The sequence below is a fragment of the Chrysochloris asiatica genome, unplaced genomic scaffold (assembly GCF_000296735.1).
Source record: "Chrysochloris asiatica unplaced genomic scaffold, ChrAsi1.0 scaffold00374, whole genome shotgun sequence".
Classification (NCBI taxonomy): Eukaryota; Metazoa; Chordata; class Mammalia; order Afrosoricida; family Chrysochloridae; genus Chrysochloris; species Chrysochloris asiatica.
In genome coordinates this window covers 969871-991015 of record NW_006408892.1, presented here as the reverse complement: position 1 = coordinate 991015, position 21145 = coordinate 969871, and the positions used below count along the sequence as shown (strand labels likewise).

General features: G+C 50.5%; 1 protein-coding gene across 1 annotated transcript in view; it reads right to left on the bottom strand.

Moving 5' to 3' along the window:
- MAST3 (microtubule associated serine/threonine kinase 3) overlaps positions 1-19827 on the bottom strand; it is a 32729-nt gene extending 12902 nt beyond the window's left edge. Inside the window, exons 1-17 of the mRNA XM_006876296.1 lie at positions 19739-19827; positions 15707-15795; positions 15554-15626; positions 14821-14899; positions 14204-14361; positions 14043-14118; positions 13595-13804; positions 13412-13513; positions 12930-13062; positions 6909-6967; positions 6264-6349; positions 5501-5709; positions 4853-4991; positions 2914-3046; positions 2649-2814; positions 1948-2049; positions 1082-1204 (exon numbers count right to left, since the gene is read on the bottom strand). Of these exons, the coding sequence (XP_006876358.1) occupies positions 1082-1204; positions 1948-2049; positions 2649-2814; positions 2914-3046; positions 4853-4991; positions 5501-5709; positions 6264-6349; positions 6909-6967; positions 12930-13062; positions 13412-13513; positions 13595-13804; positions 14043-14118; positions 14204-14361; positions 14821-14899; positions 15554-15626; positions 15707-15795; positions 19739-19827 (2026 nt within the window). The remainder of the gene's footprint in view (positions 1-1081; positions 1205-1947; positions 2050-2648; positions 2815-2913; positions 3047-4852; positions 4992-5500; positions 5710-6263; positions 6350-6908; positions 6968-12929; positions 13063-13411; positions 13514-13594; positions 13805-14042; positions 14119-14203; positions 14362-14820; positions 14900-15553; positions 15627-15706; positions 15796-19738) is intronic.
- Between the last annotated feature and the right edge of the window lie 1318 nt (positions 19828-21145).

The window sequence follows — 21145 nt, the reverse complement described above, 5'->3', positions numbered from 1 at the left end:
TGTGTTTAGGGCCCAGAGATGGGACAGGGATGGGTGTGTTTAGGACCCAGAGATAGGATCAGGCAAGGTGTGTTTAGGACCCAGAGATAGGATAACGCTAGGTATGTTTAGGGCCTAGAGATGGGACCAGGTTGTGTGTGTTTAGGGACTACAGGAAACTGGGATTAATTCGCATCTGTGTAGAAACTGTGGGACCTCAAGAGGGGCTCCTTGTCTCTGAGATTCAGTTTCTTTGTTCTTGAAATGGGTCACCCAGAACTACATGAAACTGTCTCTCTCAGATATAAAAGGCACGGCCCATTTTCATGGAAAAATGGAGCAGCTGAGGACTCTAGACTCATGGAACGAGAAAGGCTGTGTGCTGGCGGCCAGGAAGCAGTATTGCAGAATGTGCCCTTTGGTTGTCCAAATGATTATATATTTCTGAGTGTTTTTGTGTACATCCCCCAAACAAACAAAACAAAACAGAAGCAAATACTGTTGAATGACAATGCACGGAGGAGACTAATCATTGCAATAAAACAATGAGTATAAAACGGATATTCTCCCATGTACACTATTACTCAATTCACAATAAAAACTAAAAAAAAAAAAAGACTTTGCCCATTTTACAAAAGATGAAACAATAGTGTCCGAGAGAATCCTGAGGTCACACAGCCAATTCTGAAGGCCTGGAAAACGGAGGGCCTTACTTTGTGTGTAGTCAAAATTATTTTTCGAGTAGGGGAAGGGAAACTCATCTAAATCCATCTGCGTATCCTGAAGAAGGCTCCACCCTTGGTGTCAGAAGCAGGGATGCCCCTGGAGGCTGATGTACTAGAGGACCCCAGGCCAGGGTCTTTCACATGTGGTGCCTTGATTTCTGCTTCTGCAACCTGGCAGGGAGGGCTTTGGCCTCCTCCGCCTAGAGGCACAGGAAATCCCAGCTCAGGGAACAGTGGCAGACGTGCCCACAGCTTCTGGAAATCCTCAGGAAATTGGAAACTCAGGAGAGGCGCCAAGATTATATGGAGTTACCCCTGTCCTGCCCCCCGAGGACTGTATGATGGCACAATCTCCCCTCATCAGGTCCCCAACTTACTGTCAAAGTAGCTGGTGTCATCCTCGGCTTCTAGCTGCGGCACAAACTCGGCCTTGTGCCGAAGGAGCCCTGCCCAGTCCAGGGCTCGGAAGAAGGGGTGCTGCTTTACCTCGTGGGTACCACCTGTGGATACACCCAGCTGAGCCTCATGGTCCCCCTGACCATGACCACCTCTCTTCCTGCTGCTTCCCTGGCTGCTCAACCCCCAGCAGATGGCCTGCTAACTGGCTATGTGACGAGATAAATCTGGACCAATGAAAGAACTAGAAAGATGAAGGGAAAACTAGCCGCTGTTTGCAAGCCCGGAGAGGAACCCTGGACCACAGAGACACCGAGCTGGAGCCCAAAGTTAGACTGACCAGATTCCCAGGACCCTCCCCTTCCCTTTACTGAACTCTGAGATCCTACCACCTGGAGAAATCTAGAGGCTTTCCCAGGTCTTTTCCACAAGTTCCTGTTCCTGGGAGACGAAGCTGCCTGAATGAACCTTCGTATCCTGTTGCCAACCCCAGCCCCAAGCATCCTCTTCTCCTGATCAAACCTCAGTCACGAATGTGACTCCTCGTGGCATGCATGAGTCTCAAACAGTTCCTTAACCACTTGACAGGTGATGGGAGGAGCTGGAACAGCAAGATCCACTGGGCCTTTAAGGGCCTCAGGACCAAGATCCAGATGCCTCACAGCTTCGAATATCCATATTCAGTCTCACCAACCTCCGTGCACCAGGCTCAACCACCTACTGTTCCTTCAAGATCTTCTGCTGTTCTATGCCTGATTAGTGAACTTCTATGCAGCCTTCAGAACCCTAGTTCTATGCCCTCTCTTTTGTGCAGTCTCCAAGTAGAGCCTGGGCCCTACTGACATACCAGTGCCCAAACGGTCCAGGGGGCTCTGTCGGAGCAGCCTAGTGATAAGGTCCTGGGCATCTGCTGGGAGGGCGTCGTCCCCTTCCGGCCACATGATCTCATCTGAAATGAAGAGACGGGGCAGAATGACCTGCCTATCATTTCCAGTTTCTACACCCTGGTCTGTCCTGACTGTCTAGCATGTCTTCCCCTCACTCTCCCCTGGGGTCCCCTCATTCCTTCCTTTACCCACACACTGTGCAGCACCCTCCCTCCTCTTGCTGTTTCTCCTCAGTACTTTTGGCATCTGTTGTTGGCTGCTCCCAGAACCCATGTGTGCAGAGTAGAACTGCTCCAGAAGGTTCTCATGGGTTCAACCTGTTTGAAGCAGATGGCCAGGCGTGTTTCCTGAGACACCTATGGGCGAGTATGAACCACTGACCTTTCAATAGTAGTCAAACACTTAACCATATGTACCATCCGGGACACTTTTCACCTCTGAGTGTTCCGTAATTCCCTCCCTCCCTCTGTCCTTACCACTAAATGGTGAGAGACACAAAAACGGGGATATGGGTCCGTCTTGTCCTTGATTGTGAAACCAGACATCATGTAGTAGGTGCCCAATCCACAGGCGGGACATGGCTCGTCTCCCTGCCCTGACACTCAAATCTGGAACCACGGGGGGTGGGGGAGTGGGGGGAGGATGGTGGGGGGAGACGCACCACTGACAACCTGGCCGAATAGCTCCTCCGGTGTGTCCCCAAAGAAGGGCACACAGCCCACCAGAAACTCGTAGAGAACAACGCCCATGGCCCACCAGTCCACTGGCTTCCCATAGCCCTGGCGGAAAATCACTTCAGGTGCGATATATTCGGGCGTCCCGCACACCTAGGCCAGTGGAACAGGGAAACTGAGGCTATGTCAAAGGAGGGACACAATGCACCAAGGGCTGCCCTACCTGCCCACCTGCCCTCCCACCCAGCAAACCTGCTTGTCCAAGAACTCCCGGGCGTCCTTCTCAATGTGACCCTCGTAGAGGTTGGTGGCCATGCTCATGAGCCCAATCTTGGACAGGCCAAAGTCGGTCAGCTTGATGTGGCCAAGCGAGGTGATGAGCAGGCTGAGGGCAGGAGGGTGATGCACTCAGGTTGGGGAAACTGAGGCATACCCGGCTGTTCCCACATGTGGACTGAGAGGGGACTGAAATGATCGACTCTGCACAGTCACGTGGTCAGAGGAACAAATGGGTCTTAAGCAGCTACCGTGTTACAAAGCAAACATAGCTGGACACCTACTGGGTGCACCTGGTGTTATTACTGAGCACCTACTGTATACTTTCACCTCTGAGTGCTCCGTAATTCCCTCCCTCCCTCTGTCCTTAACACTAAATGGTGGTTTCTGGTTGTGCAAACGGTTACTGTGCTTGGCTGTTAACCAGAAGGTTGGAGGTTTGACCCACCCAGAAGCTCCTTGAAAGAAAGATTTGAAGATTTACTTCCAAAAAAAAACCGGCCACTGAAAGGCCTATGGAGGAGTTCTACTCTGACACACACAGGGCCTCCATGAGTCAGCTAGACTCAGTGGCAACTGGCTTTCTATTGCATGCTCCGTGTTCAACTGAGAATCAGCATCTGCCTATTGTGTCTTACCTATTGTGGGTTAAAACATTACCAGACTCACACCAGGTACATTTACAGTATGTCTGAGTACATCTAGCACATGCAGTCATTAGTTTAACAAACTAAACACTTCGGAACCACCTATTATTGACCTTCCCTGTTGGAAAATGGACATAGCTTGGGTGCCTGCTGTATAAAGAAGTATTTCTGCACATGTGTTTTAAACCATCAATGCACACTGCTGTTGAGAACTTAAAAAGTATTTGTTTTATAAGTGACAAAATCGAATACATCATCTTTATAAAGGCACATTTCCATGTACACCTCCTGGGTCCACCTGCTACTTAAAATGAAAGCACAATACCCCCTTCCATTGAAGTGCTTCTGACTCACAGTAACCCTACACAGGGTTTCCGAGATAAGTCTCTAGCGGGGCGGACAGCCACATCACTCTCTCTCACAGTGGTTGGTGGGTTTGAACCGCCGACCTTGTGGTTAACAGCTGCACGTCTAAACCGTAGCGCCTTGCTTACTGAATGCTAGAATAAAATTCATGTCCCTGGCTCTCAGTAAATGTGGTTTTCCCTTGTTCTCTGCACTCACACACAGCAGGTGCTCAAAACCTGTCCTGTCCCTTTCCTCCCACACAAGGAGGGCTTGTGAAATGTGCCCGGTTTCCTGTATCCAGCAGGTGCCTCTTAAGTACACACATCCTCCACTTACAAGGCACAGTGTATGAACCCATCCCCTGAATACAGCTGGTGCTTCCTAAGTGCACATTCCCTCCCCTTGCCTGCCAGCAGCTCCATGAGTGTACTCTCCCTCCCCTGCATCTGCATACACAGGGCCTGTAAATGCTTGCTCATCTCTCCTCCGGACATACCAGGGGCTCAACACATGCGCATTTCCTGTCTCTGTACCCAGCAGAGGCCCCATGATATCAGAAGGCTTGGGTCACAGTCAGCTCTGACCTAACCTCCCACCTCCTCACCTTACCTCCCCAGCCAGCCTATGACCTCACCCCCAACTACTCCAGGCCCTTTTACCTCAGAGACCCTCTCCAGATCCACCAAGTACGGGCCTCAGCTGTCATAAAACCCACCCACTCCAACACCACACCCCAGAGCTCCCCTAACTCTACCCCAGGCCCCGCCCACTCAAAAGCTCCACTCTTAGCTCAGGCCCCGTCCACCCTGATCAACCAAGCCGCACTCCTGTAGCTTCAGATCTAGACACAGTCCACCCAGGCTCCGCCCCTTTCTCAGGTCCCCTTTCCAGCGAGGCCTCACCCCACCAAGCAGGCTCACTTGTCTGGCTTGAGGTCGCGGTGCACGATGCCATAGTTGTGCAGATACTCGAGTGCCAGCACCGTCTCGGCAAAGTACATGCGGGCCATGTCCACGGGTAGCGGCCCCATGTTTTTCAGCAGCGTGGCGCAGTCACCACCTGGGGAGAGACGTGGGATAAGCTCATGGGGGCCTCTGGGCTAGACCTTTGTCCCTGTCCTGTGAAACCTGCAGACCCTTCAGCCTGGTGAACAGTGTTTTCATCTGTCGGAGTCAGGATAATTGGCCAGGGAGCAGCCTGCCTGCATCGTGTTCCTGCTGGCTGAACCCAGTCTCAAATTTTCCTGAAATCTGACTTCACAACACCGAGCCCTGGCCACCAACCTTCCTGGATATTCTACCACATCTCCCCAAATTCTCACTTTGCCCCTTTGAACCTCTGCCCTTGGAATCCCTTGTCTGAACCAGTCCTCCTGCCTGGTCTCCCGGGGTCCTACCCATACACAGCTCTTTTAGGCCACTCCTTGTCCTGCCCGACTGGGGGCTCCGGAGGATCCCACACTGCAGGTCTGCAACCCCAAAATGGACAGAGCAGCAGACCCTAGCTTGGTCCGAAGAAGTTAGGGAAAGAGCGTCCCACCTCCAGAGGCACATAAGTAAGTGCCGCACCTTCCACGTACTCCATGACCATACAGAGGTGACGCCGCGTCTCAAAGGAGCAGAACATGCTGACCACGAAGGGGTTCTCTGCAAAGGTGAGGATGTCACGCTCCACAAACACTTGCTGGATCTGGTTACGTAGGATCAGGTTTTGCTTGTTGATCTTTTTGATGGCAAACCGCTGCCTCGTATCACGATGGCGGACCAGGTAGACGGCACTGCAGGGAGCCAGGGGTGAGCGGTGGGGCTGAGTCTGGACCCAGCGCCCCACTTCCCAGGCTTTGCTTAAGTTGTCCCTCCACCCAGGAAACTCTCTCTCTTTACCTGGCCCTTCTTCCCACAGGTATAAGCTGCCCCCACCCTTGCTCCCACGTATATGGGGTGGGTTAAGACGTGAATCGTGGATGGAACCTGTCAGTACTGCAGAGGTCTCAATTTCCCCTCTGAACTCTGAGAGATAAAGGAGCTCTGGTAGTGTAGTGGTTACGAATTAGGCTGCTAACCTCAGGTCAGCAGTTCGAAACTACCAGTTGTTCCACGGGAGAAAGTTGAAGCTTTCTGTTCCTGTAAAGATTTAAAACCTCGGAAACCCTACACAGGGTCACTATGAGTCGGAACCAACTCAACGGCACACCACCACCATCACCACCACCACTCTGAGAGCTAAATGAGCAAGCGCTGCTAGGGTGAGAGCTGACACAGGGTCTACCTGAGTCTCAGTCATCCCCATAGGCATCAAAGAAATGGGTCTCTGGTAGACCCAGGGACTCACCCATAGGCCCCATTGCTGATGAGCTTGATAGTCTCAAAATCACTCTCACATGGCTTCCTCCGAGATGGGCAGACCAGGGCCCGGCTCTGTGGGGGGTAGCAGCAGGGGCTCAGTGTCCTGTTCCACTGCAGTTGCTACTTAGGTCCCCCTGGCCCCTAGTCCAAACCACTGATCCTGAGGCCTAACACTACTTCCTCCCTTTCCAAACGGCTCACACTCTGCTTCTGAGTATCTGAGCTTTTACTCAAGCTGTGCCCTTCTTTCCCGTACATTCCCAATACATCTTTCAAAAGCTCACTTCCCGCTCCTAGCGCTCCCTTTAGCCAGACCAGACTGCTGAGCCAGCACCTAACACTGCCTCCTCGGTCCAAACCACATGAGTGTCTGAGTTTTTGCTCAAACTGTGCCCTTCCTCCCAGCAAACTCTTACACATCCTTCAGAACTCAGCTTCCCAGTGTGCCCTCCAGTCCTGTCCTTATCCACCCCCTCTGGGTGGTTCTACTTAACTGCCACTCCTTCCAAAGTCACCACATTTTATTCATTTCTGGCTATGTGCAAAACTTTGGTAAACTAGGATCCAGTGGAGCCCTGGTGTACCCTGGGGAGGTCAAGATGGGCAGGGACCCGTAAGTTTTGAGACTCACCTCTGGAGACTCTGGTGTGGGGATCTGTCCACTGTCGAGGTGACTCAGTGGCACCATCTCTGCAAGGCAAGGGAATGCTCACCACCCTTTCCGGAGTCACACTGCCCATCACCCAGAGATGCCCTGAGGCCTTGGACCCATACTGGGTTGGGGGCACTGTGCCCCGCCCCCCAGCTCTTATATACACCCAGTTCTTTGACAAACTCCAGGATGCTGGACTAAGCAGTACCTGAAGAACCTTCTAGAAGGAACATTGCTCAGCTCTGATTAAATCCTGGCTCTGGGTCTTGGTCCTTTGATGTAGGCCCTCTGGGTGTCAGTTCCTAAAGTCCTGCTCAGCTTGGGGCTCAGCGCAGGGCAGTCTTATTCTTTCCCATCCCCCAGGGCCTAGTGGAAGGATGTGAGTCATGCTGGCAACCACGTAGTGTCTTATGGCCACAGAGCAAGGATGGGACAGGGAAGTGGAGACTGGCAGACAAGGGAGTCAGGTTCAAATCTAGCCCTTTCCCAGTCTTGGACTCTGGCCTGGAAACTTCAGCTATTGTCCACGCAGCCACTTCCTGCCTCCTCTCCAGCTAGATTAACCTACACGGGCTGCCCACATTCTATCCAGTAGCCACTTAGGTTGTCCACACACAATCTGACCTCAGGCACACATGGGTTTTAATCCCTGCTCAATCTTGTCTGGTCAGAGCCTGTTTCCTCAGCTTTAAAGGTTCAACAGCCCCCCATCCTGGGATTTCACACATCACACTAACATGTTATAACTGCAGTGTGTCTGGCCACTGTCAATGCCCTGTTGTTGTTGTTAGCTGCAGCTGAGTTCGTTCTAACTCATAGTGACCCTACAGAAACACTGCCCAGTCCTGCACCATCCTCACTGTTGCTGTTATGCTGGAGACTACAGCTGCTGCCTCTGTGTTAACCCATCTAATTGGGATCTTCTTCTTTTTTCCTACCCTCCATTTTATCAAGCTTGATGAACTTCTCCAGGGACTGGTCCCTCCTAAGACCATGTCCAAGGAGCTCTGGTAGCGTAGTGGTTACAAATCGGGCTGCGAGCCGCAAGGTCAGCAGTTTGAAACTACCAGCTGTTCCGTGGGAAAAAGATGAGGCTTTCTGCTCCCGTAAAGATCTACAGCCTTGGAAACAACTGTACAGGGTCGCTATGAGTCGGAACCGACTCCACGGCACATAACAACAACAACAACAATGAGATGTCCAAAGTATGAGAGATGAAGTCTCGACATCCTGGCTTCAAAGGAGCATTCTGGCTGGCTGTACTTCTTCCAGACCAGATTTGCTTGCTCTTCTGGCAGCCCATGGTACTTTTAATCTTCTCTAGCACCATAACTCAAATGCATCAATTCTTTACAGACTTCCTTATGCAACTTTCACATGGGTATGAGGTGACTGAAAGTACCATGGCTTGGGTCAGATGCAACTTAGTCCTCAAACTGTTATCTTTGCTCTTGATCACTTTAAAGAGGTCTTGTGCAGCAGATTTGCCTAGTCCAATACGTTGTTTGATCTCTTTACTGTTGCTTCAATGAGTGTTAACTGTGGATCCAAACAAAATGAAGTCTCTAACAACTTTAATCTTTTCTCCATTATTTATTATTTACTGGTCCAGTTGTGAGGATTTTCGTTTTCTTTATATTGAGGTATACTCCATACTGTAGTCTTGGATCTTCATCAGTAAGTGTTTTAAGTCCTCTTCACTTTCAGCAAGCAAGGTTGTATCATTTATAAATTGCAGGTTTGTTAATGACTCTCCAATTCTAATGACATGTTCTTCTTCATACAATCCATGTTCTTAGATTATTTGCTCAGCATACAGATGGAATAAGCATGGTGAAAGGATACAACCCTGGCGTACCCCTTTCCTGACTTTAAACCATTCAGTGTACCCTTATTCTGTTCTAACTACTGCCTCTGGGTCTATGTACAGGTTTCTCCTGAGCACAATTAAGTGTTCTGGAATATCTATACTTGTTATGAGCCACACAGTTGAAAGCCTTTGCATAGTCAATAAAGCACAAGCAATATTTTTCGGATTTCTGATGTGGTGCTGTAGGGTCAGCACTGGACTGTGGACCACAACAAGGTTGGCAGTTCAAACCTACCAGCTGCTCCTCAGAAACCCTATACAGGGTCGTTATGAGTTGGAACTCACTTGACGGCATTTAACAACAACAACAAACATCTTTCTGGTATTCTGTTTTCAGCCAAAATCCGTCTGACGTCAGTAACAATATCCCTCATTCTATGTCCTCTTCTGAATTCGGCTTGAACCTTTGGCAGTTCCCTGTCAACGTACTGTTAACAGCCACTTAAAAATTATCTTTAGCAAAATTTTACTTGCACATGATATTATTTGATGAATTCTGCATTCTGTTGCGTCAATTCTCTTTGGAATGGGTACAAATAACGTTTGGCCAGGTAGCTTTCCTCTAAATTTCTTGGCATAGATAGGTAAGCACCTCCAGCGCTGCGTCAGTTTGTTAAAAAAACTCTATTGGTCAATTCCTGGAGCCTTGTTTTTTGCCAATGCCTTCGCAGTACAGACTAGACTTCTTCCTTCAGTACTAACAGTTCTTGATCATATGTTACCTCTTGAAATGGTTGAGCATGATTTGGTACAATGACTTTGTGTATTTCTTCCATCTTCTTTTGATACTTTCTGTATCATTCAATATTTTGCCCATTGTTGTTGTTAAGTATCATCAAGTCGGTTCTGAACTCAGAGTGAGCCTTTATAGGGCTTCCAAGGAGCAGCTGGTGGGTCTGAACTGCCAACCTTGTGGTTCAAAGTACAGTGCTTACCCTACAGCGCCACACCAGAAGTTCTTTTGCCCATTTGTTGTTGGTAAGTACCATGGAGTCGGTTCCAACTCATAGTGACCCTGCACAGGGTTTCTGAGGCTGTAAATCTTTATGGGAGCAGAAAGCCTCATCTTTCTCCTACAGAACTGCTGGTAGTTTCAAACTGCTGACCTTGAGGTTGGCAGCCCGACTCGTAACCACTACGCTACCAGAGCTCCTTACCCTTCAATATTACAAGTTAAGGTTTCACTTATTTTTATTTTTTTCCATTTTTTTAGTTAGAGAAAAGCTGAGCGTGTTCTTCCCTTTTGGTTTTCTAATTTCAGGGCTTTTCACATTTCATTTTAATACTTTCACTGTATAATATATACTTTCACTATCATATTTTGTCTTCCTGAGCTCCCCTTCTAATTTTTCTGCTCAGTTCTTTTAATTCCTCATTTCTTCCAGTTGCAGTTGCTTTAGTATTTCTTTACTGGAGAGCAACTTTCAGAGTCACTTCTGACAACCATTTTTATCTTTCTTTCTTTCCTGTCTTTTTCACGACCTTTTGCTTTCTTGCTGCACAATGTTCTTGATGTCATCCCACAGCTCTTCTGGTCTTCGGTCATTAGGGCCTAATGCATCCAATCTGTTCTCTAAATTCAGGTAGGATATGTTCAAGGTCACATATTGGCTTTTGTGGAGTTGTTTTAATGTTCTTCAGCTGTAGCCTGAACTGGCCTATGAGCAATTGATGGGTCTGTCTGTTCCAGTTTGCTCTTGGTCTTGCTTTGGCTGATGATATGTCTTTACCCACAGATATAGTCAATATGATTCCTTTGTATTTCATCTGGTAAGGGCTATACGTATAGTTACCTTAATGTTGTTTAAAAAGGTATTTGCAGTGAATAAATAAGTCACTGAATGGTCTTGCAAGATTCTGTCATGTGATTGCCAGTATGATTTCTATCAGCAAGGCCATATTTTCCAACTACTGATCCTTCCTCTTTGTTTCCAACCTCTGCACTGCAATTACCAGTAATTAACAATAAATCTTGATTGCATGTTTGATCCATTTCAGATTGAAGAAGTTGGCAAAAAATTTTTCAATTTCATCATCACTGGCTTTTGGGGTTGGTGTGTAAATTTGAAGACCAGTATTAATTGGTCTTCCTTGTAGGTGTATGGATATTATCCTATCACAGACAGTGTTGCACTTCAAGATAGATCTTGAAGTGTTCTTTTTGACAATAAAGGCAACACCATTCCTTTTGAATTTTTTCCCGGCATAATAAACCACATGATTATCAGATTCAAAAAAGTCAATACCAGTCCATTTCAGCTAACTAATGCCTAGTATATTCATCTTTATGTGTTCCATTTCATCTCTGGATTACTGGATGTTTGCAGCTGTTTCTCATTTTTGGCATATGAAGGCCCCCAAATCCTTACTCCACTTGTGTCATCATGATCAACTCTACTTTGAGGAGGCAGCTCTTCCTTAGTATTTAGAGTGCTTTCCAACCTGAGGGGCTGGGCTTTCAGGCCTGTATCTGACAATCTCCTGGTGCTATTCATAGTGTTTCGTCTTCTGGCACGATACCTGACAATGCTCTGCTGCTATTCACACGAGGTTTTCAGAGGCTAAACATTAAGAGTAATCTGCCTGTTTGTCTGAAGTCAGGACGCTTCACTGAAACCTGCTCACCACAGGGGACCCTGTTGGTATTTAAATACTGGTGGCATAGCTTCCGGCATCACAGCAACACACAAGCCACCACAGTAGGACAAACTGATAGACACATGCCATGGACTCCCTCAACTCCTTCTTCCTCTACTTCAGCCCCAAAGCCCGCCAAGCATGATCCCACACAAGGCCTTTGCATGTGCTGCTCCTCGGCCTGATTCACCTTCTCCCCTAGGTCGGCACCAGGTTACCTTCTCCTCGCGCTCGGCACACTTCCTCCCAGACATCTCCTGGTCACCCCAGTCCATGCTTGATATTCTCCTAGCTGGTCCCCTCGCCTTGGCTCCCCTAGTCTGGCCATTTCAGATAATCTTTGGCCAGGTTTCTCTTGTCCATGACTTTTCTCCATTTGCAGGGCAGCTAATTATTGATAATGGCCCTTCTAGTCCAATGTTCCCATTTCGGGATATATTGTAAATCACAGCCTCCATGCCTGTAAATGATGGACCCATTCTGAAAACAGTTGCTAAGGAGTCAAGATTAAGGTGGGGTTAAAGAATAAAGGTTACAGTGGATCTAAATGTTTAGAATTCCCCCACCTCAGTAGCGGGTGTGACTCAAGCTACCACCCTTAGTTTCTCTTGGGGGCATGGTCTGACTCCGGTTTATAAGACTGCTTTGGAAAAGCTTGCTATCTTGCCCTGGATCTTGCCTATGGCTCATGACATCTGACCTCCAGTTTGTGGGACCTTTGGCCCATCACCTGACCTGACTCACTAGCTCCTGCATCAACAACTTGTCATCTGACCTGTTGATTTGGGTCCCTCAGCTCCTGAGACTATGTAGGTGAGAAGATTCCGCCAGACTGATCTTGGAACTATGGATTTGGGACTTGTGAGCCTCCACAATTGCATGAACCGTTTCTTTGGACAATTCTATGCTTTGTAGGATGTTGCAGTGTGTTTAAGAACCCTGGGCTTGAGGGAAGGGAGAAGTGGTGATTGTTATCAAGGACTAGGGAGGGGCATACCACATAGCAAAACTCAAACAATTGGGATATCTTTAACTTTGAACTCACAGGGACTAAGCTTGTTTTGATTTCTATAAAAGAAGTTATTAATGCACCATCTAACTCTGAGTCCCCTCCTGGGCCAGCGAAATGAGGTCTGTGAACAGCTAATGGATGTTACGGAGTTCTGGTATGGTGTTGTGGGTTAATGCACTGGACCGCAAGGTCGGCAGTTCAAGTTCACCAGTTGCCCCTTGGAAACTCCTTACATATGGGCTGGAACTGACTTGATGGCACTTAACAACAACGGTTGTCACAGCATCCAGCTCCTCTTCACTTGGTGTTTAAGGATGCCGAGTTCCATTAGGAACTTAGAATCAGGCAGGTCAGGCGCCTGGCCATTTTGCTGAGGTGGCTGAGGGCCGGGGCACAGACAAGAAGGACAGTGTGCAAGGCTGTGGAGGCTCCATCCCCACCTCTCTGGAAAGTGACCCCATACTGTTCCCACCTGGCGCACCTTCAAGAGGGTCCTTAGTCAGACCAAGCTGCCCGATGATATACTGGGGCAGGTCGGTCTTGATGCCATGGCCTTCACGCGCTTGGCCCTCAGCCGCCTCCAGCAGGTGGTAAAATTCCTCTGGGTCAAACTCCTAAGGGCACAAGGGGGTTGGTCAGTCAGGCCACTGGCCCCTTACACATGCTGTTCCCTGACTACATCTCACTTCCCTGCAGATGCTGTTCCTTCTAAGTGCATGCTATTCCCTCTGTCTGGGTCTCAACTCTCTACACATGCTGTTCCCTTTGTCTGAGTCTTTGTACATGCTGTTCCCTCTGTGTACATACTGTTCCCCCTGCCCCACCTCCAGGAAACCACTTCCAGCCTGGCAGCATCCTGTGACCATCTCAAAGTTCTCTGTGAAGAGTCAGCTCAAGGATCTTACGGTGTTGACATAGCAGGACCACTGGGCACCCCACCCAGTCACATGCCAACAGCCTTACCAGGCACTCAAGCAGCCGTGCTGGCCGAGAGATGATGATTAGCAGCTTCCGCACAAGCTGGACCACGAAGCCAACCTCCTCACTGTCCGAGCGTTCATGAGCCTGTGGGCAGGTAAAAGGTGGTGTTACTTACAGGTGTCTGCCTCTGCCCTACCCGCCTGGGACCCTTTCCCCCACACGCACATCTAGAAGCAAGCGCTCCAATTTCTCCTGCATCTCCAGGAAATAGCGGGAAGTGACAAGTGCCTCGCCCGACTTGGCCAGGCAGTCACGGGCCAGCTCAACAATCTGGTGGTGGATGAAGCCCAGCACACCGTCAGCCAATGCCAGCCGGGCACCAGGTGCAAAGGCTGCCAGGAACTCCTGTAGGCGACCCTCCATCTGTGCTGTGGCCTGAGTGGAGTGGATAGGTGTGTCACCATCAAATGACAGGACTGGGGAGCAATGCAGACAGACAGAGGCAGGAGAGGCACAGTATCAGGGAGGCAAAATGAAGGGCAGATGAGGCATGAGTGTCAGAGGAGGAGGGGACAATATTACATGTAAGGTATTTGAGACAGAGACAGGGAAAGACAGAATGGACAGATGGGGGACACAGATGGGGCCAGCCTACCCACCCAGCGCTACCCACCTTGGGGAACCTCTCCCGGTACACATGGTTCATCATGACGATCTCATTGTCGAAGGTCCCAGATGTACGGCCCGGGCTAGAGACGGAAAGTTTGGCTCAGGACTTGGGGCCTGAGACTAACCCTGGGAGGGGTGGGGGATTGTCAAGCAGTCCAAGTCCACCTGAGGCTGCGGGAGCGTGGGCGTAGGCGGGGAGAGCGGCCAGCTTCCTCGTCAGCCACACTCTCGGAGCTGCGGAAGTGCTTGGACAGGAAGCGCAGCTCGTCTGGTGTAGGCTGAAAGGGCAACTGGTGAAGGCGCTCCCGGGAGGATGAGCTGGACTGGGGGTAAGGACCACAGGTGCACGGAGTCAGTATTACAGCCAGACCCCCTGCTCTTCCCTGCAAGGCCCAGTCTGCCTGCCAATCCTCACACAGTCACACACTTCCTCCTGTCAGCTTCCTATGTATCCCTCAAAACCTCAGCTCCAATGTCCCCCTTCTCCAATAAGCCTTCCATGTCTACCATCTTCACTTCTGCTCTGTCCTGCAAGACCTAGGTTACGTGTCAGATCCTCAGACACTAGCATACTTCCTCCTGCCTGACTCCTATGCATCCTTTACCCCTAGCTCCAATTCTCCCTTGCCTGCTCCCTCTTGGCAGCCCCAAGCCCCCCTTTGGCCAGGCCTTGACTTCATAGGCTGGGGATAACTATGTCTCCCAGCCTGGGGATTCCTCAGGGCTGAGGGTAGTCTCCACTCTACCACCTGTCCACCCTGTCAAGGTGGGGTAGCAGGTACCGAGACGGTGGAGCTGGGTGTGTTGGTTCCATAGCCGGACGATGGCAGGGATGCAAGAGACCATCTTCTGCCGTCTGCCCTGGAGAGGGAAGGAGAAAAGTCAGAAGGAAGCATAGATACTGTGGTTTGTACGGATTAATGGTAGACACTGAAGCAGAAGAAGGCTGGTGGCATCTGAAAAAGCTGCAGAGAGGACTGTAAGTCAGAATGCTCTTCCAGCCAGCCTTCCATCGTGTCCCTGTCCCCCATCAACGCTGTGACCTCTCGGGTTGGTTCTGTTGACTGCCCCAGGAGTCCCTGAGGGTCTACATTTAGCCTCAGTTACAGTTGTGTACTCAGCCCCAAGACAGGACATGGCATATGGCAGGCACGCAGTGGACGTCTTTGAGTAAGTGAGTAAAATGTAAGTGCTGGTACCTAGTTAAGTACACAAACAGAGTCTTGTTGAATGATTGAGTGGATTTGGGTAAAGAAATGATACTTGAGTTGACCCAAGCTTCCCTCCTTGGCCTCCCCAGAAGCTGGGAAAAATTACCTGTCGGTACGTGAGAGGTGACTGCAGGTGATCAAGTGTTTGCCAGGGCAGAAACCGGAGGGAGAGACGGCCGGGCGGGGACCAGGGGAGGGGAGAAGGGGAATGAGAAGGTGGGTCCAGTCACCTATCACGGACCCTTGCAGGTTCCCTTACCAGCTGGGCTCCCACCCCCTTTCCCCAAGGTTGGCCACTACGTACCTCCGGGCAAAGGGGAAGTTGACAGCGGACGTGGCACAGAAATTCCGGGGACTGTCCAGGGGACTGCTGCCTGCTGTGCATAAGGCAAGGGAACAGAGTCAGGAGGTTGAAGGCAGGATGCCACACCCACCTGTCTGACATCCTTGAACTCACCCGTTGGGACAGACAGCGGCGACAGAGGCCGGGAGAGGGTCGGTGAGGGTGTTCCCACTACTAGGCTTTTGCGGTTTCCGCTCCGGCAGCTGTGTTGTGTAGGGAGAATAATCAGGGGCTGGTCCAAGACTGGGGCTCAAAGTTCCAAATGTCTAGCCCACAACCCATGTGCAGCCCCACCTCACCCAGTCTGCCCAGCAGATGGGCTCCACACAGCCTCTAGACAAACAAGACCTATTACAAATATTATTGTTGGTGCTCTGACTTCTGGTGAGCCCATGGCTCAACGGAAGGAAATGCTGCCCAGTCCGGTGCCATTCTCATGATTGATCAGCTTTAGACCAAACCGTTGTGATCCAAAGGGTTTCAAATGGCTGAGTTTTAGAAGTCGACAGCCAGGCCTTTCTTCCTAGTCTGTCTCAGTCCGGAAGCTTTGCTGAAACCTGTTTGGTATCATAGCAATAGGCAAATCTCCAGTGATGGACATGTGGTGGCTGTGAATAGGGTGCATTGGCCAGCAATCGAGCCCAAGTCTCCCTCATAGATGGCAAGAATTCTACCACTGAACCCACAATGTGATTGTTATTAGCGGGGAGTGGAGGAGGGGAGTAGTACTAAATACGGCCAGGAGCCCCTGGCCCAGTCTCTGCTGCCGTGTTCATAATCGCATACCATCAGGCGCACTGGAGAATTGTTCCTAGGCAGAAGGTGAAGAGTGCAGAACCCACAGGTAGACAGAAATAACTCCTTCCAGTTCCATTCCATTCACCCATTCCCAGGGACCCCCACCCAAGCCTCTCTGCAGCCCCTCATTGCCTGTGTTGTGCTGCAGGATAATACACAGGACCAGAAGGTAGGTTTGAACCTCAGGGTTGGCAGTTCAAATTCACCAGCCGCTTCTCAGGAACCCTATAGAGGGTCACTATGAGTCAGAACCAACTTGACAGCACTTAACAACAATTAACACTGCCCCTTTAAGAGAACACTTGTTCTTGAATAGATTCTGACTCCTCGTGACCCTAGGCATTACAAAGTAGAGCTGCTCTATATGGCTTCCTTGACTATCATCTTTACAGAAACAGACCACCAGGTCTATCTCCTGACATGGCACTGGATGGGTTCGAACCACCAACCTTTACGTTCGCAGTTGAATACAAACTGTTAATGCCACTTATGGACCTTCCATGCTTATCTAACCCTTCTAACTTTTGCCACCTAATTTCCCTCCCTGCACCCAGCTCCTGACCAGACTCCCTGCCCAGGCCACTCTCCTTGGCCCTCACTCTGACAGAGGGAAGTCGAAGAAACACCATCCAGCACCGCCCCCCCCCCCACACACACATACACCCCAGCGCAGTTACCCGGCAACGACTGCTTGCTCACTCGCTTGACAAGTGCATCAGCCCACACAGCCTGAGCCGCCAACGCAGCTCTACACAGCACAGCTCTACACAGCGGGAGAGCCATGCAGGGAGGGCAAGACCAGGCCCCAGGGCCCCAGGAACAGGAAAGGAGGAAGATGTAGAGCTGACCAAGAGCAAGGGAAGAGTGGTCAGTCACCAAACACATGGGGACACAGCTGGAAAGGTGAGGGAGGAGGAAGGTGTGCTTGCGTGAGGCTCAGTTTCTCCATCCACAGATCTCAAGAGAGGGAATCCCTGGGTGGTGCAAGTGCTCAAGTACTTGACTACCAGTCAAAAGGCTGGTGGTTTGAACCCACCTAGAGATGCCTCAAGGAGCGCTGGGAGCATAGTGGCTACGAATCGGGCTGTGAACCTCAGGGTCAGCAGTTCGAAACTACCAGCTGTTCCGTGGGAGAAAGATGAGAGTTTCTGCTCCCGTAAAGATTTACAGCCTTGGAAACCCTGTACAGGGTTGCTGTGAGTTGGAACTGACTCCACGGCACATAACTACCACCAGAGATGCCTCAGAAGAAAGACTTAGCAATCTATTTCCAAAAGCTCACAGCCTTGAAAACCCTACGGAGCATTTCTACTTGGACAGATGGGATCATCATGAGTCAGAAACTAACATCAACAGACTCTGAGGGGTGGAGGGACACTTCAATGCACTCATACACCAGCAGAGTTGTGCTCAGCTCAGGGCCTAAAAACCCAAACCAAACCCACTTCCAGTGAGCCAATTCCAACTCATGGCAACCCCATGTGTTACATCCAGAGTGGAACTGAGCTCTACAGGATTTTCTTGCCTGCAATCTTTACAGAATAGACTGCCAGACCTTTCTTCCATGGTGCCATAGGTAGGTTTAACCTGCCAACCTTTTGTGTATTGTTGAGCACTTAATCATGTGTGCTTCCCAAGGAAGGACTTACTGGCCCTGGAAACATGGTGGGTAGGCATACACAGTAAGGAGTTCTGGTACTGTAGTGGTTATAAGTCAGGCTGCTAACCTCAAGGTGAGCAGTTTGAAGCTACCGATCAGTCCATGGGAGAAAGATGAGGCTTTCTACTGCAGTAAAAGGAGCTCTGGTAGCGTAGTGGTTATGAATCAGGCTGCTAACCTCACAGTCAGCAGTTCGAAACTACCAGGTGTTCCATGGGAGAAAGATGAGGCTTTCTGCTCCCGTAACAATTTACAGCCTCAGAAACCCTGTACAGGGTTGCTATGAGTCAGAACCGACTCCATGGCACATAACAACAACAACAACTCCAGTAAAGATTTGCAGCCTCAGAAACCCTATGCAGGGTGGCTATGAGTCTGAACCGACTCCATGGCACAATACTGCCACCACCACAGAAGACAGAAAATTCAGTTGCTTCCTCAGAGAAAGAAGCCACAAACAGGTGCCAATTTTAATAGGCTATAAAAGTGGGAGGGGCAGAGCAGCTATACCCATTTCTCAGCTGGGGAAAGTGAGTCCCTCAGATGTTAACAGACACAGATCTGTCCTCCGGCCTGAGGTGCAAAAGAAGCAAAAGTGAAACCTGAAGCTTCCTGCAAAACTTCCTGCCCCCCCATACACACACACACACCACGAATCCTCTACATCCTCACCAGGCCCCTTGTTTCAATGCTGCATATCACAACCCTGTTGCTTCCAAAATCATTTGGGAAAAAAACTGGTTGCTCTTCCTCTGGCTCTCAGGTGGGATTTTCTTGAAAACACAGCTATAGCTGAGGGGTGGAAGGGGAACTGAGCCTTAGCCATTCACTCTCCAAGCAGAAAACGATGGCTGTTTTCTGCCCTCTCTGAGGTGAGTCCTGGGCTTGGGCATTGAATAACTACCGCTGTGGTACTGAGGACACAAGACAGAGTGAGAATACAGGAAGCAGGGTCTGTAGCCAGAATCCTTCACCCCACCCTGACTTGTCCACATATCCTCTGTGGCTCCTCAGCATCTGAACTTAGAATTCTAGGCTCTTTGGAAGCTAGCCCCATCATCAGACCTGTGTTCTTGATCCAGAAAGCCCAATTGCCTTGTTTTGTTTTTGATTTTTAGAGGCTGAGGGGCTTATCCCTGTACATCAGCATCAATGAAAAAAGTAAGGATAGATAGAGAGGCTGAGGCACTGCCTGCGACCATATAGCCAGGGAACAGCTGGGATGGAATTTGAACCCAGGTTCCGCAGCTCTCCATCTTAGCCTCTTTGCCGTTCAGATGGCAAAATTGAGGCTAAGAGAGGCCTGGATCAAATACAGTCATTGGGCTCCTAGTACTCACCCCATAGCAGCCTCGTGCTACAAATATTTGCTTCTGAACCAACATTTCCGCTGACTGTGCCCACCCTCTCCACCCCCGGCAGACCAGCCTCAGTTTTTCCAAGAACCTCGTCCCTGTTTCTTCCCAGTGCTAGAGACCTAGGTTCAAATCCTGACTCAGTCTCATGTCGTTTTTGCCTCTCCAGTTCCACTCCTGCACCCGGAGACACCCTATAGACACCGTTCAGGGGGACGGAAGATGCAAAAGGAGAGTGCCTGGGACTCCCCTTCTCCAGCCGCCACGCACGCTGGTCGTCAGATCTCCGCCCGCCATGGGGACACACTAGTGCTCCCGCAGCCGTCCCCCTACCTCTTGGAGCGCTGCAGCAGCGCACCCTTGGCCAGGCGGCTCCGGTGGCCAGGCGCCGCTACCGCCGTCCAGTAGCTGGGGTCGGACATGCCGCTTCCCTTTGTGCTACTGCTGTCCAAGGTCCAGGAGGTTTGAGCGGGTCAAGGCATCGATCCGGAACCTCGGTCTGCTGGCTCGGCCCCGCAGCAGGGCCCTAGGATGGGGAGGGGGCGGCGAGCGACCGGGGGCAAGAGGGAGGGGGGGATCGGGTGGGGAGAGGAGGAGGAAGCGCGCGCCCGGAGCGCGGCCAAAAAAAACGGGCCCAGAGAGCGTGGGGGCGGGGCCTAACAGGGGAAGGACCTGCAAGAACCACGTGTCAGTCGGGGGGCGGGGCGTTGCCATGGCCGCGGGTGGAGGGGCGGGGCGGAGGACAGTGAGGGTGGAGCGTTGCCAAGGCCGCGGGGCGGCAGGGGCGGGCAGTTGCCTAGGCCCCATGCAGCGGGGGTGTGGCGTTGGCAGCACCTCAACGTTGGGCGGGCTTTCAACTATCAAAATGTAAATCCTATCACACCCTCCTCTCCGTTCCTCCCACCCCCCACCAAGCGCTAATCTTCTCTGAGTACAGCGCTCAAGACCCACCTAGGCCTTGTTGCTAAGTGTTATGGAGTCACCCTATATAGGGTTTCCAAGGAGCGGCGATTCTAACTGACTTTATGATTGAGTGCTTATCCTACAGCACAACACAGATCATTCCTCACTCTGGAAGGTCCTTTGTTGTTGTTAAATGCCTTCGAGTACCCATAGCGACCCTGAACAAGGTTTCTGAAGCTGTAAATCTTTACGGGAGCAGAAAGCCTCATCTTTCTCCCGCAGGGGCAGCTGGTAGTTTCGAACCGCTGACCTTGCGGTTCATAGCCCTATTCGTAACCACTACGCCGCTATACTGCTTGACAAAATAAAGTGTCCCCCACCTGATTCTCTTCGTATAAGCCAGACTGTCCATCCACCTGAACCCAAACTTTAACCCTAACCCCTCGGGGCTGGAAGGGTCTGTTGTCTCTGTCATCCCCAGTCTTGGGGCTCCTCCTTGGAGGTCCCAGTATGCCCTAGCACTGGAGGGGGTTGGTAAACTGAATTGGGGCATCTTGCCCTTGTGTGATGAGAAAGGGCCTCAGCCTGGCTAATTGAGAATCAGATCAATGCAAGGCCCATTACTGAACATCTTTAGCCTCCATCTCCTCATCTTGTTATGCGCTGACATGAATTACACAAAAATTCAAAAAACAAAAAACTTTTGCCCGCCAGTGGATTCTGGCTAACAGGGACCCCATGCATCACAGAATAGAAGGTCCATAGGATTTTCTTGGCTGTAATCTTTATGGGACTCCAGGGAGTCCTAGTATAGCACTGTGGGCTAATGCACTGGGC